Source organism: Bombina bombina, chromosome 9, assembly GCF_027579735.1.
Source record: "Bombina bombina isolate aBomBom1 chromosome 9, aBomBom1.pri, whole genome shotgun sequence".
Taxonomy (NCBI): Eukaryota; Metazoa; Chordata; class Amphibia; order Anura; family Bombinatoridae; genus Bombina; species Bombina bombina.
Window position 1 is genome coordinate 198,221,452 of NC_069507.1, and position 15,935 is coordinate 198,237,386.

General features: G+C 36.9%; 1 protein-coding gene across 2 annotated transcripts in view; it reads right to left on the reverse strand.

Moving 5' to 3' along the window:
- Positions 1-2,173: 2,173 nt before the first annotated feature.
- Positions 2,174-15,935, reverse strand: part of LOC128640180 (uncharacterized) — a 68,760-nt gene continuing 54,998 nt past the window's right edge. For both annotated transcript variants that reach the window (XM_053692556.1, XM_053692555.1), the window contains 2 exons: positions 10,777-10,883; positions 2,174-4,654 (listed from right to left, as the gene is read on the reverse strand). In XM_053692556.1, coding sequence (XP_053548531.1) covers positions 4,519-4,654; positions 10,777-10,883 — 243 coding nt within the window. In that variant the 3' untranslated portion in view covers positions 2,174-4,518. The remainder of the gene's footprint in view (positions 4,655-10,776; positions 10,884-15,935) is intronic.

Genomic DNA, 15,935 nt, shown 5'->3' on the forward strand with positions numbered 1-15,935 from the left:
AAATCATGAGGGGGGCTTAAATATATATATGTGTGTGTGTGAGGAAAGCACAATTGGGCAAAAAGGAGCTACTCCCAGGTGGCAACCGGGCCATAAAACAAGCCACTGAGCTGTTTGTTCCTGGAAGACTGCTTATCTTTCTGTATGTATTTGTATTATGACCCTGGGGATAGTCTCCCTAAGGGTGATGGGGAAACCAGATGTGGATTCCTTGCCCTATGTGCTTAGAGAAATGTGGCTGCACCTAACTGATGAGGCCCAAAGGAGGCCGGAATGATTGTCTGGGGTTGCCGTTTCCCTTGTTTAGAGGAGAATTGCCTGGTATTTTGGAGCTGGACTGACGTTGATAGGCGGGATCAGACTTCTATACTTTAGGAGAGTTTTCCTCTGTGAAAAGTACAACTGGGCTAAAAGAAGCTACTACACCTCACTTATGAGGCCCAAAAGAGGCCTACATTATCTATACAAGATGTTACATTAATCAAACTAATTTGTAGAATACTTTATTGATTAAGGCTTTGTTACCAACACAGTATCAAAATGTATTCAACCATACAGTCAAAACTGGACACAACAATTCAGGATAAAAATAATAAAACATTAGAAACTGTTTAAGATGATTACTAACCAGACAATAGTATACTAGAGGCTGTGTTATTCATTTTTTACCACAAAATATAGTAATGTGAAAAGAAATGCTTTGATTTATTGGTACAAACTGAATACTCTCCAAGTTTTCTAGCTTCTGTGGTAAATGTGCCAGTATTATGAAATGTACCAAGTGTTCACAGATTGAAATCAAACAAAACAAAAGATAAAAGCCCAATTTTACAGCAATGGGCAAGACAATTTGATTTCTGAGAAACCAACAGGGCCTCTTTTGTATAAGGAAATTCCTTAATACAAGATACAGACATAAATAGCATACAAAATAATTATATAAATCATTTAAAAATACAAATAAAATATTAAAATACAGAAATTACAACACACAAGAAAATACATAACATTTTAAAATGCTTCAAGGTTTGTCCATGCAGCATATGTTTTGGATAATAACGTATTATACTAATGGCAAACACCAAGGCAATGCCATTTGTGGTAACATTTAGTGAAGTGATTTTGCAAATCAATCCATAAACAAAAACTAAGATTAGCTTTTAAACAGAATTTTGCTAATTTACTACAAAATAGAAATATAATACATGTGTTGCTGCCATCTAGTGGTAAATTGAAATTATCACATTTAGCTTGTGAGCTGCAAATACCTCTATTTTATGTAAATGACTTTGGCTCATACAGTTTTGATACAGTAAGTGGAATGGTAGCTAAAAAACTGGTAAATAAACTCATTTTGGCTGCCTAAAAAGAATTTTAATACTTCAGAGAATGTAAAAATAACAGAATTTATGTTTACCTGATAAATTACTTTCTCCAACGGTGTGTCCGGTCCACGGCGTCATCCTTACTTGTGGGATATTCTCCTCCCCAACAGGAAATGGCAAAGAGCCCAGCAAAGCTGGTCACATGATCCCTCCTAGGCTCCGCCTACCCCAGTCATTCGACCGACGTTAAGGAGGAATATTTGCATAGGAGAAACCATATGTTACCGTGGTGACTGTAGTTAAAGAAAATAAATTATCAGACCTGATTAAAAAAACCAGGGCGGGCCGTGGACCGGACACACCGTTGGAGAAAGTAATTTATCAGGTAAACATAAATTCTGTTTTCTCCAACATAGGTGTGTCCGGTCCACGGCGTCATCCTTACTTGTGGGAACCAATACCAAAGCTTTAGGACACGGATGAAGGGAGGGAGCAAATCAGGTCACCTAAATGGAAGGCACCACGGCTTGCAAAACCTTTCTCCCAAAAATAGCCTCAGAAGAAGCAAAAGTATCAAATTTGTAAAATTTAGAAAAAGTGTGCAGTGAAGACCAAGTCACTGCCTTACATATCTGATCAACAGAAGTTAAACACTAAAAAACTCTAAGCCATCTCCGTGGAGATGTTGCCTGTACAACGGCAAAGAGAATGACTGGGGTAGGCGGAGCCTAGGAGGGATCATGTGACCAGCTTTGCTGGGCTCTTTGCCATTTCCTGTTGGGGAGGAGAATATCCCACAAGTAAGGATGACGCCGTGGACCGGACACACCTATGTTGGAGAAAATATGTTTAAATCATTACAGTTTGGCAATGTCTGTTAAGAACAATATATTCAAATGTGCCTGTATCATTATTTTCTTATGAGTTAGAAAGGGTTAAAATCCCCTGGAGGCAAAATAATGGGGCATTCGGTTAAATGTCCCTTACATTATATGGATTAGAAGACATTTTATTTTTCTTTAATTTAGAAATGTTTTTATTTGCCCCAGTGAATTACTGCTGCTATCAGCTCTGCAGCTAATCTAGTCTATACGGGTATAGTTTCAGGGAGTGGGCATTTGGAGGGCACAAAAAAGCACCTTTAAAAGAAGAATACGTTATCAAGAAAACAAGTAAGCTTTTGTTTAGCTTCAATAGGCCTCCAGTTACACTGTCTTTACACATACAAAGACTATATTCATACAAATTGGAGTAAAGAAACAGTAGATTTTAGGGATGTGCTAATATCTGGATTTTGCGTTTTCTAGTGAAACGAATGCCATAAATGGTTGTAGTATGCGGCATTTGGGTCGTTTTGGCTCTGGCGTTATTAGTGTAAAAGTGCAACAAACACAAATATCTGTGCAAATACTGATATTTGTGAGTTGTACTTTTGCACTAATTAATCTGGCAGCGAAATGACCCAGATGCCACAGATTCAAGAGTAAAAAAACACACAAAAACAACGTGTGTAAAACCCTTGGTAAACAAAAAGGTAAATTCAATTGTAATTATAAAAAATATATATATAAAAAGAATGAATAATAAAAAAAAAGAAGTTTAAAATGGTTTCAACAACAGCGTAACCCACTTCCCACAAGGATAAAAAATGTGTTCCTTCCGAACAAATTTACTTAAAACATGCTTGCACTTCGCATGATAAAAACAAAAATAGAAATTATATGCAAAACTTTATATGCTTTGCATACTTTTTATGGCTTGAAGGGACACTGAACCCAATTTTTTTCTTTTGTGATTTCGATAGAGCATGCAATTTTAAGCAACTTTTCTTATTTACTCCTATTATCAATTTCTCTTCGTTCACTTGCTATCTTTATTTGAAAAAGAAGGCATCTAAGCTTCTTTTTTAATTCAGTACTCTGGACAGAATTTTTTTTATTAGTGGATGAATTTATCCACCAATCAGCAACAATAACCCAGGTTATTCACCAAAAATGGGTCGGCATCTAAACTTACATTCTTGCATTTCGAATAAAGATACCAAGAGAATGAAGAAAATTTGATAATAGGAATAAATTAGAAAGTTGCTTAAAATTGCATGCTCTATCTGAATCACGAAAGAAAATATTTGGGTTCAGTGCCCCTTTAATGTAAAAAGAAAAACAGACCATAAATACAAATGTCTACAGTAATCAAGGAAGGCAAAATTAATTGCACAAATCTTCCCTTTCTCTTTGCTTCCATCACATAAGTGTACACAAACGCAATAAATATATTAGTGTCTGTACAACATCTACAAACACATTGTAAGATCAATACAAAGTTAGCAAACATCTTAATCAGCATAAAACGAAGAGAAATTGCCTCTATGACAAGGTTGGCACAATGCAATGAACTGCCAGACCAAACAGGAGTATGTTAAACAGGCAATTATTGGCCAAGACAATAAGTAACAATACATTCTGGTATATAGTATGACTGTACCAAATATTTGTAGAAAATAGATTTAAAAAATTAAGGCACATTGATTTTTTTTCTTAAAAACAAGCTTTTTTGGACATGATTATTCATCAGTCAAATGGCATCACACCTTGGTCCTTAAGTGTTATATTTCATAAGCAATTTGTACTAACTAGCACATGGATGTGATTATTAATGATCACCCAGATTTGAAATTATTCATTAAAGTAGTTTTGTCACAAAACACTATTATAGTTGCAGAGTCCAGTGTGAAACCTATTTTCACTTCTCATTGGGTTGCCTGTTCCGTACAAAGAAATTGTAAACCTCAGTTCTGAGTTCAATCAAGGCATTTTTAGTAGTACGATGTGTACCAGCTGGTACGTAACGTGTGCAAACATCCACCAGATAATGCGGCAATACAGAGTTGGTTAGTCCAAAGTTCGCTGCGGATATTGTGTACCAATCAGAGACTAGACATCTATAGGAAAAAAAGCGCAATCCATCGCGTTTGCATGATCACTTGGTGACAATACTGTATGTAGAATAAAAGCTCAGGTATTGAAAAAGTGAGTGTGCAAAGAAAGCCGAACTATTAGCGTTTTAAAAGAGCAAATTGTGGTGTACCCTAGGTATGTCTCGTTAAAGTGCACTTGAAACATTTTTTTTTTGCGTTGATCTCTAGAACTTGATAGATTCTATTCTTTCTTAAAATGCAACAGTTATTCAGAGTTCAGCATTTCCATTGTCTTCTGTCCACACCTCTGTTCTCTGGAACGTGTTTGTAGCGACACTTGTCTCCAAAACTGCAACCGGTCGATCTCCAGTAGAAACATTCTGTTGTTTTGGCTGCTCCTTTCTTCTTAGAACTGCAAAAAAAAGAACTCAAATGATCACAATCCTTCAATTACAAAGTCACAATTCTACGGAGCCCCAGAGGTGTGACACAAGATTTTTTTTTTTATAAATCGTGAGCACATTTTGCTAAATCGTGAGCACGATTTAGCTAAATCGTGCGCACGATTTAGCAAAATGTGCTCACGATTTATAAAAAAAAAAATCTTGTGCGACACCTCTGGGGCTCAGTACAATTCCATGTAGTAAGCAATAACTAAATCATTCATTGTAATCACACAACTGCAATTTACGTTCACTGTCAAAGGAGGCTGGAGGCTCAAAGGACTTTTGGATTCAAATAGATCTTTTATGGTGGTGGATGGTATTGTTTATATTTTACTCCAATACATCCATATTAAGTTTTTTCAGAAGAAAGCTTTATTTTCTCTCTTTTTTAAAATGAATCCCTGGATAATAGCTACTTTAATATTTAATTATATATAAACTAAAAGGCCATTTAAATATATGATTAAGCTCTATAAAAATCTATACGATTCACAAAACCTTTTTTGGAGTGCAAGGAACAAGGAAGGACTAATGCCATATTAAGCAGAATTATTTTTCCCAACTAACTTTTTGGACACTATTTTTTTCTGGTTGTAAACAAGCTGGGCCGGGGGCTTTACTCTATTTATCAAGTCCATCATGAAACAGATTTAAGAAATGAAAAATCATATAACAAACTAAAGAAATTAAAACATTGTATAATGTGTTTTACAGTTGCATTGAAGAATAGCAGAGGTTCTTTGCATACAGAGTAACTTCTTCTAGAGAACATCTGAACACCGTTCCTCATAGTTCAGAGATATGTTTATAGATTGATGTATGTCATTTGACACCAGTGCACACTAGGGGGCATATTTATCAAGCTCCGCAAGACCGCTGTTCCATAACTTGTCCGCCTGCTCTGAGGCGTCAGACAGAAATCAACCCGATTGAATATGATCGGGTTGATTGACACCCCCTGCTAGCGGCCGATTGGCTGCGAATCTGCAAGGGGGCGGCATTGCACCACCAGTTCTCCAGAACTGCTGGTGCAATGATAAATGCTGACAGTGTATGCTGTCAGCATTTATCGATGTGCGGCGGACATGATACGCTACTTTGTATCATGACCACTCGCACATTGATAAATATGCCCCTAAGTCTAATTAATATAATGGCTCCAAACAGAGATGAGCCAAACAAAACATGAAATGGATAGATTGGGGAGGGGAGGAGATCATCAGCTAAAGGTGCAGTATATAATGTGCCCTGTACGAGATGTTGTGTATGCCAGGCTAGCTACCTGATAATTAGGTCTGCCCAATATAGTTACAGCCGCTTCTGAATTTCATTCAGTCCCCATCTGCTCTATTTTAGGACACACACTTTCTTCTCACCTTCATCCTGGAAGCAGCTGCTAACTCTTGACCTGCTCTGGCTGCTTAAATAGATTCATAATGATGATATATCCTTATAATTTTGCAAGGGTCTTAATTGATAAGTAAACATTTTAATGAAATAATAGACCTATGCATTTTTTTAGCTAGCTGTAGCCAGATGTGGGTACATGGAGCAAATGTAAATGTCATCTCACTGTCCTGGCAGTCACCTCCAAGGGCATAATGGGCCTAGGATTAGTTAGCCAGTGAACCCTCAAGAATATATATATTTTTTAAATTGATGGAAGTGCTTCAGAGTTCTACCTTTTACTTTTGGGGCAAAACTTTAACCGAGGCTCAGTGGGAGGGTATGATGGGCAGTTTCTATGCAGTGATTACTTAATCGGTTCAAAAGCCAATTTAGATCTGTCAATAACTGGCCATAGCAAAGCATATAAGACAAAAATACTAGAAAGAAAAAAGCCATATGCGGTCTTAAATAAAACGTCCAATTTATTGGTCAATCTTAAAAGTATTGACAGTACTCAAACGAAAAAGTCTAACATGTTTCGGCACACGGCCTTACTCATAGACATAATTCTCTTAGTGAAAACCGCCAGTATTTAAAAGCAGTAGTGAGTATCTATTGGTTGTCATTAATTGCTAACAGGTAACAAGTGTTAATTTATTTAAACACAGTGGAGAACCTAACTGGCAATACTGTCGAATAAACACATAATTGCTACAAGCCCATATGGGATTAACATAAATAAATTGCATGTAAATTTCAGACAAAATAATAAATAAATAAATGAGTAAATACACCATATATAGCAGCTAGTTTAAATTAAATTGAATTAAACACAGACAGAATGCAATGTTACACCGATGAAACATAAAAGGCATATTTTCATTAATAGACTCTGGCAATATGTAATCCAAACACTAATGGTCCTATATGAATGTAAATACATCAGCCTGAAATGATTGCTTGTGATCACTGTTACATGTAACAAAAATAAAGATCACCTCAGTTTTATAGACTGATATTTCTAAATGAAAAAATACATATTAACACATATAACAAAAATAATGATCACCTCTGTTTTAGTAACACAGATCTTCCTGTTAGTGTTAGAAACAAATACAAGGGGAGTTTAGTCATCTAAAGCTTAATATATATAGGTTGTTTTAATAGTTTAATAATAAAAAAGACCTGTGACAATTAAAGGATATGTCATAGTGACACAGATCATACTTATGGTATATGAAGCAAATACAAGGGAAAAATGCAATCAGAGTGATCAACCTATATGTGTTAAAAATTGTACTTTAAACTAGATTAATTAATTACTTTGCTCAAAAAGAGACATTTTTGGTTGTCCAAACATATGGGGTGGGGCAAAAGCTATATTGTGTAGTGGGCATAGAGAAACCCATCTTGTATGAATAATAATAACTGTTCCAAAACAAATAATTGGATAGATACATGTTCATATAATACTTTGGTGAATTATTCCCAAAAGTTTATAATGTCATTAATGGAATTATATCCATCAGGGATGCGTGATTTCAAAGTAAAGATCCAAAATGCCTCTTTTTTCAAAAGGGCTTTGTTGCGATCACCACCCCTATTTTGTACTTGTATATGGTCAATAACCATCCATCTAAAGGTTGTGTTGTTACTGGCATGTTTCTGAATGAAATGTTTAGCCATATCAGACACTGGCTCCGATCGTTTGATATCGGATAGATGTTGTCGTATGCGTTCTCTTACCTCCCTTGAGGTGCATCCCACATATTGTTTAGGGGTACATGTGCACCAAATCATATATACTACAAATTTTGTGCGGCAATTGACGCAACTTTGCACCGTGTATGATTTGTTCGTAGTGGTGGAAGAAAAGACGTTTCCCTTGTGGATAAAGCTGCAAGGAATACACGCACTGTATCCACATTTGTACATGCCCCTAGATTGTAACCACGAGCTTGTAGGTGCTTTTTCCTTTGGTAAAGCACTTGGGGAAATAATATTTCCTATAGTGCATCCTTTTCTGTAGGAAAATCTACATCCTTTGTTAATAAAAGGAACCAATCCCTCATCTGCCTTGAGCATAGGTAAATGTTTACTAACAATCTTACAAATATTATTGTAGTCAGATGAATATTGGGTAACAAAGGTAACCCGGTCACTAATGGATTCATTCCTTTTTGGTTTGTTAACCAGCAGAGTTTTCCTATCTAGACAATCCACTTCGTTTTTGGCCTTTTGGATGGCAGTGTTGTGATAACCCCTACTTATGAGTCTGTGGGTGAGGTCTTCACTTTGTGCAACACAATCTTGTTTTTCAGAACAGTTCCTTTTTATTCTGATATACTGTCCCTTTGCTATAGCATAAGGAACATTTAAGGGATGGTTACTCCTACCATGTAGGAGTGTATTGCCTGATATAGGCTTCCTGAAAATTTGTGTTTTTATGTTGTTAGTACTAGCCGAATTACTTAGCTGGACATCTAAAAAATTAATAGATGTTTTGTTTGTTTCAAAAGTGAACTTCAAACCCCATTCATTCTCATTTAGATATCTAATGAACTCTTCAATGAGTGAGGGCTGGCCAATCCAAATCAACAGTAAATCGTCAATAAAACGATGGTAGCTTTTAATATGCTGGAGAAAGGGATTCTGATCCCCATATATCATGCTGAGTTCAAACCAACCCATTACTAGATTAGCATATGAGGGCGCAAATTTCGCCCCCATTGCCGTACCTTGCAATTGGAGATAAAAAGAGTCATCAAACTTAAAATAGTTGTGTGTCAATAAAAATTGTAACACATCTAGAACAAATTGGATAAATTATTTGGTGTAATTTGTTTTATTCTCCAGATAGAATTTAACAGCAAGGATCCCCATAGTGTGGGGGATAGATGAGTATAATGCTACAACGTCTACTGTTAGCCAAGAAAAATCTTCTTGCCATGTAAAAACATCAAAAATTTGGAGTACATGTTTAGTGTCTTTCAGAAAACTCGGTAAGGTAATAACAAGTGGCTGCAGTATGCTGTCCAGCCATTCTGATAGGGGTTAGCAAAGCGAACCGATACCAGACACAATTGGTCTGCCTTTCACGTTCACAATGCTCTTATGCACTTTAGGCAAGACATGTATAATGGGGGTAATGGGGTTGTCTACAGACAAAAAGTCAAATGTTTTGTCATCAATGTGGCCAAGCATAAGGCCATCATCTAAAAGGGAAATGAGGTCTTTTTTAAATTTGTGTACAGGATCACAAGGTACTAAAGATGTTTATCAAGGAGTGCAAATCAATATCATGTAATGGGCGCCTCACGTAACTACAGATGTTAATGGCGGTTATGACCCCTAACAAGACCCTGGAAAAAGATAGGTGAAACGATGAGCAATTAATTTCAAACTTAATCTCAACTTTACAATGAGACATCTTGGCAACCTTATGAGCACCTATGAGTAAGTAAATGAGACCATTGTGTCTTCCCTTAACATATTATGTCGCATCTCACAAGTATAAGGTGGTCAACCAACTCTACAACCATTTCCCAATACGTACACCTGCAAGTCTTGTGGTGTGCAAGGTAAGCTGTATCATCAACTCTTAAACCAAAAAACAAATACCTACTTCAAATGAAGGTCCCGAGTACCACTCTACAAATATTTTACAATGTTCAGTAATCACAGCCAATGGGAGGTGGTCTATAAATGCAATTTCCATGTAAAAGCACAAACCTAGTAGTAACCTAAGTGGAATATAAACCAGTTCAGACCTTTTTGAAACTGAAATCACAATGTTTCACTTTTATAATCTGAGCTAAAAAAAAAAAATCCAATAAAATATTTTTTTTTTAAAAAAGTATTATACGTACAGATATAATAGCAAAGGGTTTGAGAAAAATCTGCCTCAATGTAACAATTTTAAAGTGTAGTTGATAAAGTTTTAGTAATCATCAATCCATTTCCCACTTTTCTTAAAGAGATATGAAATGCAAATTGTTTTATTTCATGATTCAAATAGAGCATAACATTTTAAAAAACTTTCCAAATTATTGATATTATCTAATTTATTTAGTTCTCTTCGTATCCTTTGTTGAAAAGCATATCTAAATAGCCTCAGGAGCTGGAAGATAGCTTAGCAAGCTCCCAGTAGTGCATTGTGGCACATTCAATAAAGGATACCAAGAGAATGAAGCTGATAATAGAAGTAAACTGGAAAGTTGTTAAAATTTGTATGTTCTATCTGAATAATGAAAGAAAAATGTTGTGTTTCATGTCCCTTTAAAAAAAAATCTCATCTTCCACTTCAATATAATATGCTCATCTATAAGAAAACGTACTGAAAATATATATAGTATAATATCACTAATAGATGTGATAGCTTAAAGAGCACATTCAACAACTGGCTCCCTCGCAGTCTCTGAATCCTTCAGAGTGGACTCACGGCTAGAACACAAGGGAGTGGATGGCTGGATATTAAATTTATCACATACGCACATTTTATTCAGAATGAAATTACCAATGTCTCATATATCTACAAATATAAGCAATCCCCTCCCCTTGTGTAAAATAAGCATAAAATAAACAAGGGTACTGGGGATTTGTAGTTTACAGCGTCAAATTGTAAATATTAATAAATGCTATAGTGATTACTTACAAGTGGTAGAAATGACCAGGTCATGCAACCTTTTAGGAAACTCACCTTAAGAAAGATGCCTTGGTTTGTGCTTCAGAGTAGCTCACAGTTGAAGGTCTGTAAGGCTTGTCTGGATATCTAATTAATAATTTTGTGTTCTCTATTTCTCTGCCCTGGAAATGTAATAAAAATAATTTGTATTTTATATAAATGTACATTTAAGTAAGTCCTAACATAAAAAAAGCTCTTAAGAAATGTATTTAACTGAGGTTTAGTATAGAATTGTGTCAACATGTACAGTATATATATATATATATATATATATATATATATATATATATATATATATATATATATATATATATATAGTTAGTATCTCACAAGTGAGTACACCCCTCACATTTTTGTAAATATTTTATTATATCTTTTCATGTGACAACACTGACGAAATGACACTTTACTCCAATGTAAAGAAGTAAGTGTATAGCCTGTATAACAGTGTAAATTTGAGGTCCCCTCAAAATAACTTAACACACAGCCATTAATGTCTAAGCCGTTGGCAACAAAAGTGAGTACACCCCTAAGTGGAAATGTCCCCAATGTGTCAATATTTTGTGTGGCCACCATTATTTTCCAGCACTGCCTTAACCCTCTTGGGCATGGAGTTTACCAGAGCTTCACAGGTTGCCACTGGAGCTCTCTTCCACTCCTCCATGACAACATCACGGAGCTGGTGGATGTTAGAGACCTTGCACTCCCCCACCTTCCATTTGAGGATGCCCCACAGATGCTCAATAGGGTTTAGGTCTGGAGACATGCTTGGCCAGTCCATCAACTTTAGCCTCAGCTTCTTTAGCAAGGCAGTGGTCGTCTTGTAGGTGTGTTTGGGGTCATTATGTTGAAATACTGCCCTGCAGCCCAGTCTCCGAAAGGAGGGAATCATGCTCTGCTTCAGTATGTCACAGTACATTTTGGCATTCATGGTTCCCTCAAAGAACTGTAGATCCTCAGTACCGGCAGCAATCATGCTGGCCCAGACCATGACACTCCCACCACCATGCTTGACTGAAGGCAAGACACACTTGTCTTTGTACTCCTCACCTGGTTGCTGCCACACATGCTGACACCATCTGAACCAAATAAGTTTATCTTGGTCTCATCGGACCACAGGACATGGTTCTAGTAATCCATGGCCTAAGTCTGCTTGTCTTCAGCAATTTGTTTGCAGGCTTTCTTAGCATAATCTTTAGAAGAGGCTTCCTGCTGTGACGACAGCCATGCAGACCAATTTGATACAGTGTGCAGCGTATGGTCTGAGCACTGACAGGCTCCCCCCACCCCTTCAACCTCTGCAGCAATGCTGGGAGCACTCATACGTCCATTTACCAAAGACAACCTCTGGATATGATATAGCACGTGCACTCAACTTCTTTGGTCGACGATGGCGAGGCCTGTTCTGAGTGGAACCTGTCCTGTGAAACCGCTGTATGGTCCTGCCCACCATGCTGCAGCTCAGTTTCAGGGTCTTTGCAATCTTCTTATAGCCTAGGCCATCTTTATATAGAGCAACAATTCTTTTTTTTCAGATCCTCAGAGAGTTTTTTGCCATGTTGAATTTCCAGTGACCAGTATGAGAGAGCGTGAGAGCGATAACACCAAATTTAACACATCTGCTCCGCATTCACAACTGAGAACTTGTAACACTAACGAGTCACATGGAAAATGGCTAATTGGGCACAATTTGGACATTTCCACTTAGGGGTGTACTCACTTTTGTTGCCAACGGTTTAGACATAAATGGCTGTGTGTAGAGTTATTTTGAGGGGACAGAAAATGTACACTTTATACAGGCTGTACACTCACTACTTTGCATTGTAGCAAAGTGTAATTTCTTCAGTGTTAAAGATATAATAAAATATTTACAAAAATGTGAGGGGTGTATTTACTTTTGTGAAATACTGTATATATACACACACACACACACACATATATATATATATATATATATATATATATATATATATATATATATATATATATATATATATATATATATATATATATATACATATATATATATATATATATATATATACACATATACATACTTTTCCAATCCCATGCACTCACTCCTAGTCGTTTATTTTAAATCAGTCACTGAATGGCAGTGTAACAGGTTTGTGTACAAATAGCGGTAAAAAGATGGTCTTGACAAAGGCTTAACTTAATAGCCGAAACATCGACTTACTATTGGATTTTTATTGTTCACTGAATAAACGCTGCTTGATTTAAAATAAGACCTGAGAGTGCCCTCATACGTTGATGTTTTTATATATACTGTATATATATATGCATACACACACACACACACACATATATACATATATATATACATACACACACACACTAATATATATATTTGATGTAAAAAAATTAGACAAAGATAAATCATTTCAGAACTTTTTCCACCTTTAATGAAAAACAAACTGAAATCTTATAGGTGAAGGGAAGAAAACAAAAAAACTAAAATAATGTGGTTGCATAAATGTGCACACCCTCTTTTAACTGGGGATGTAGCTGTGTTCAGAATTAAGCAATCACATTCAAAATCATGTTAAATAGGAGTCAGCATACACCTGCCATCATTTAAAGAGCCTCTGATTAACCCCAAATAAAGTTCAGCTGCTCTAGTTGGTCTTTCCTGAAATTTTCTTAGTCTCATCCCACAGCAAAAGCCATGGTCCACAGAGAGCTTCCAAAGCATCATTGTTAAAAGGTATCAGTCAGGAGAAGGGTACAAAAGAATTTCCAAGGCATTAAATATACCATGGAACACAGTGAAGACAGTCATCATCAAGTGGAGCAAATATGGCACAATAGTGAAATTACCAAGAACTGGACGTCCCTCCAAAATTGATGAAAAGACGAGAAGAAAAAATAGTCTGGAGGCTACTAAGAGGCCTACAGCAACATTAAAGGAGCTGCAGGAATATCTGGCAAGTACTGGCTGTGTGGTACATGTGATAACAATCGCCCGTATTCTTCCTATGTCTGGGCTATGGGGTAGAGTGGCAATACGAAAGCCTTTTCTCTTGTAAGGTGTATCCAGTCCATGGATCATCCATTACTTGTGGGATATTCTCCTTCCCAACAGGAAGGTGCAAGAGGATACCCACAGCAGAGCTGTTATATAGCTCCTCCCCTAACTGCCATATCCAATCATTCTCTTGCAACTCTCAACAAAGATGGAGGTAGTAAGAGGAAAGTGGTGAAATATAGTTAGTTTTGTCTTCAATCAAAAGTTTATTATTTTTAAATGGTACCGGAGTTGTACTGTTTTATCTCAGGCAGCATTTAGAAGAAGAATCTGCCTGCGTTTTCTATGATCTTAGCAGAAGTAACTAAGATCCACTGCTGTTCTCACATATGTCTGAGGAGTGAGGTAACTTCAGAGGGAGAATGGCGTGCAGGTTATCCTGCAATGAGGTATGTGCAGTTTTCAGTTTTTCTAGGGATGGAATTGCTAGAAAATGCTGCTGATACCGGATTAATGTAAGTTAAGCCTAAATACAGTGATTTAATAGCGACTAGTATCAGGCTTACTATTAGAGATATATATATACTATATATATAAAACGTTTGCTGGCATGTTTAATCGTTTTTATATATGCTTTGGTGATAAAACTTATTGGGGCCTAGTTTTTTCCACATGGCTGGCTTGATTTTTGCCTAGAAACAGTTTCCTGAGGCTTTCCACTGTTGTAGTATGAGAGGCCTATTTTAGCGCTTTTTTGCGCATTTAAAATTACAGACAGAGACATTCAGCTTCCCTCAGCAGTCCCCTGCATGCTATAGGACATCTCTGAAGGGCTCTAAAGGCTTCAAAAGTCGTTTATTGAGGAAGGTAGGGCCACAGTTGAGCTGTGGCAGTTGTTGTGACTGTTTAAAAAACGTTTAATTCGTTTTTTTTTATCCGTTTTTTGCATTAAGGGGTTAATCATCCATTTGCAAGTGGGTGCAACGCTCTGCTAATCTATTACATACACTGTAAAAATTTCGTTTGATTTACTGCCTTTTTTCACTGTTTTTTAAATTTTGACAAAATTTGTTTCTCTTAAAGGCACAGTACCGTTTTTTATATTTGCTTGTAAACTTGATTTAAAGTGTTTTCCAAGCTTGCTAGTCTCATTGCTAGTCTGTACAAACATGTCTGACATAGAGGAAACTCCTTGTTCATTATGTTTAGAAGCCATGGTGGAATCCCATATGAGAATGTGTACTAAATGTATTGATTTCACTTTAAGCAATAAAGATCAGCTTTTGTCTTTAAAAAATTTATGACCAGAGGATTCTGGCGAGGGGGAAGTTATGCCGACTAACTCTCCCCACGTGTCAGACTCCCGCTCAAATGGCGCCACGTACATCTAGGACGCCCATAGCGATTACTTTACAAGATATGGCGGCAGTCATGGATAATACACTGTCAGCTGTATTAACCAGACTACCTGAATTTAGAGGAAAGCGTGATAGCTCTGGTGTTAGGTGTAATACAGAGCATACAGACGCTTTAAGAGCCATGTCTGATACTGCCTCACAATATGCAGAAGCTGAAGGAGAGCTTCGGTCTGTGGGGGATATCTCTGACTCAGGGAAACCTGATTCTGATATTTCTACTTTTAAATTTAAGCTTGAGAACCTCCGTGTGTTGCTTAGGGAGGTTTTAGCTGCTCTGAATGACTGTGACACAATTGCAGTGCCAGAGAAATTGTGTAGACTGGATAAATACTTTGCAGTGCCGGTGTGAACTGAGGTTTTTCCAATACCTAAAAGGTTTACAGAAATTATTAATAAAGAATGGGATAGACCCGGTGTGCCGTTTTCCCCCCCCCCTCCTATATTTAGAAAAATGTTTCCCATAGACGCCACCACACGGGACTTATGGCAGACGGTCCCTAAGGTGGAGGGAGCAGTTTCTACTTTAGCAAAGCGTACTACTATCCCTGTCGAGGACAGTTGTGCTTTTTCAGATCCTATGGATAAAAAATTAGAGGGTTACCTTAAGAAAATGTTTATTCAACAAGGTTTTATCCTGCAGCCCCTTGCATGCATTGCTCCTGTCACTGCTGCTGCGGCATTCTGGTTTGAGTCTCTGGAAGAGGCTTTACAGACAACGACTCCATTGGAGGACGTACATAACAAGCTTAGAGCACTTAAGCTAGCTAATT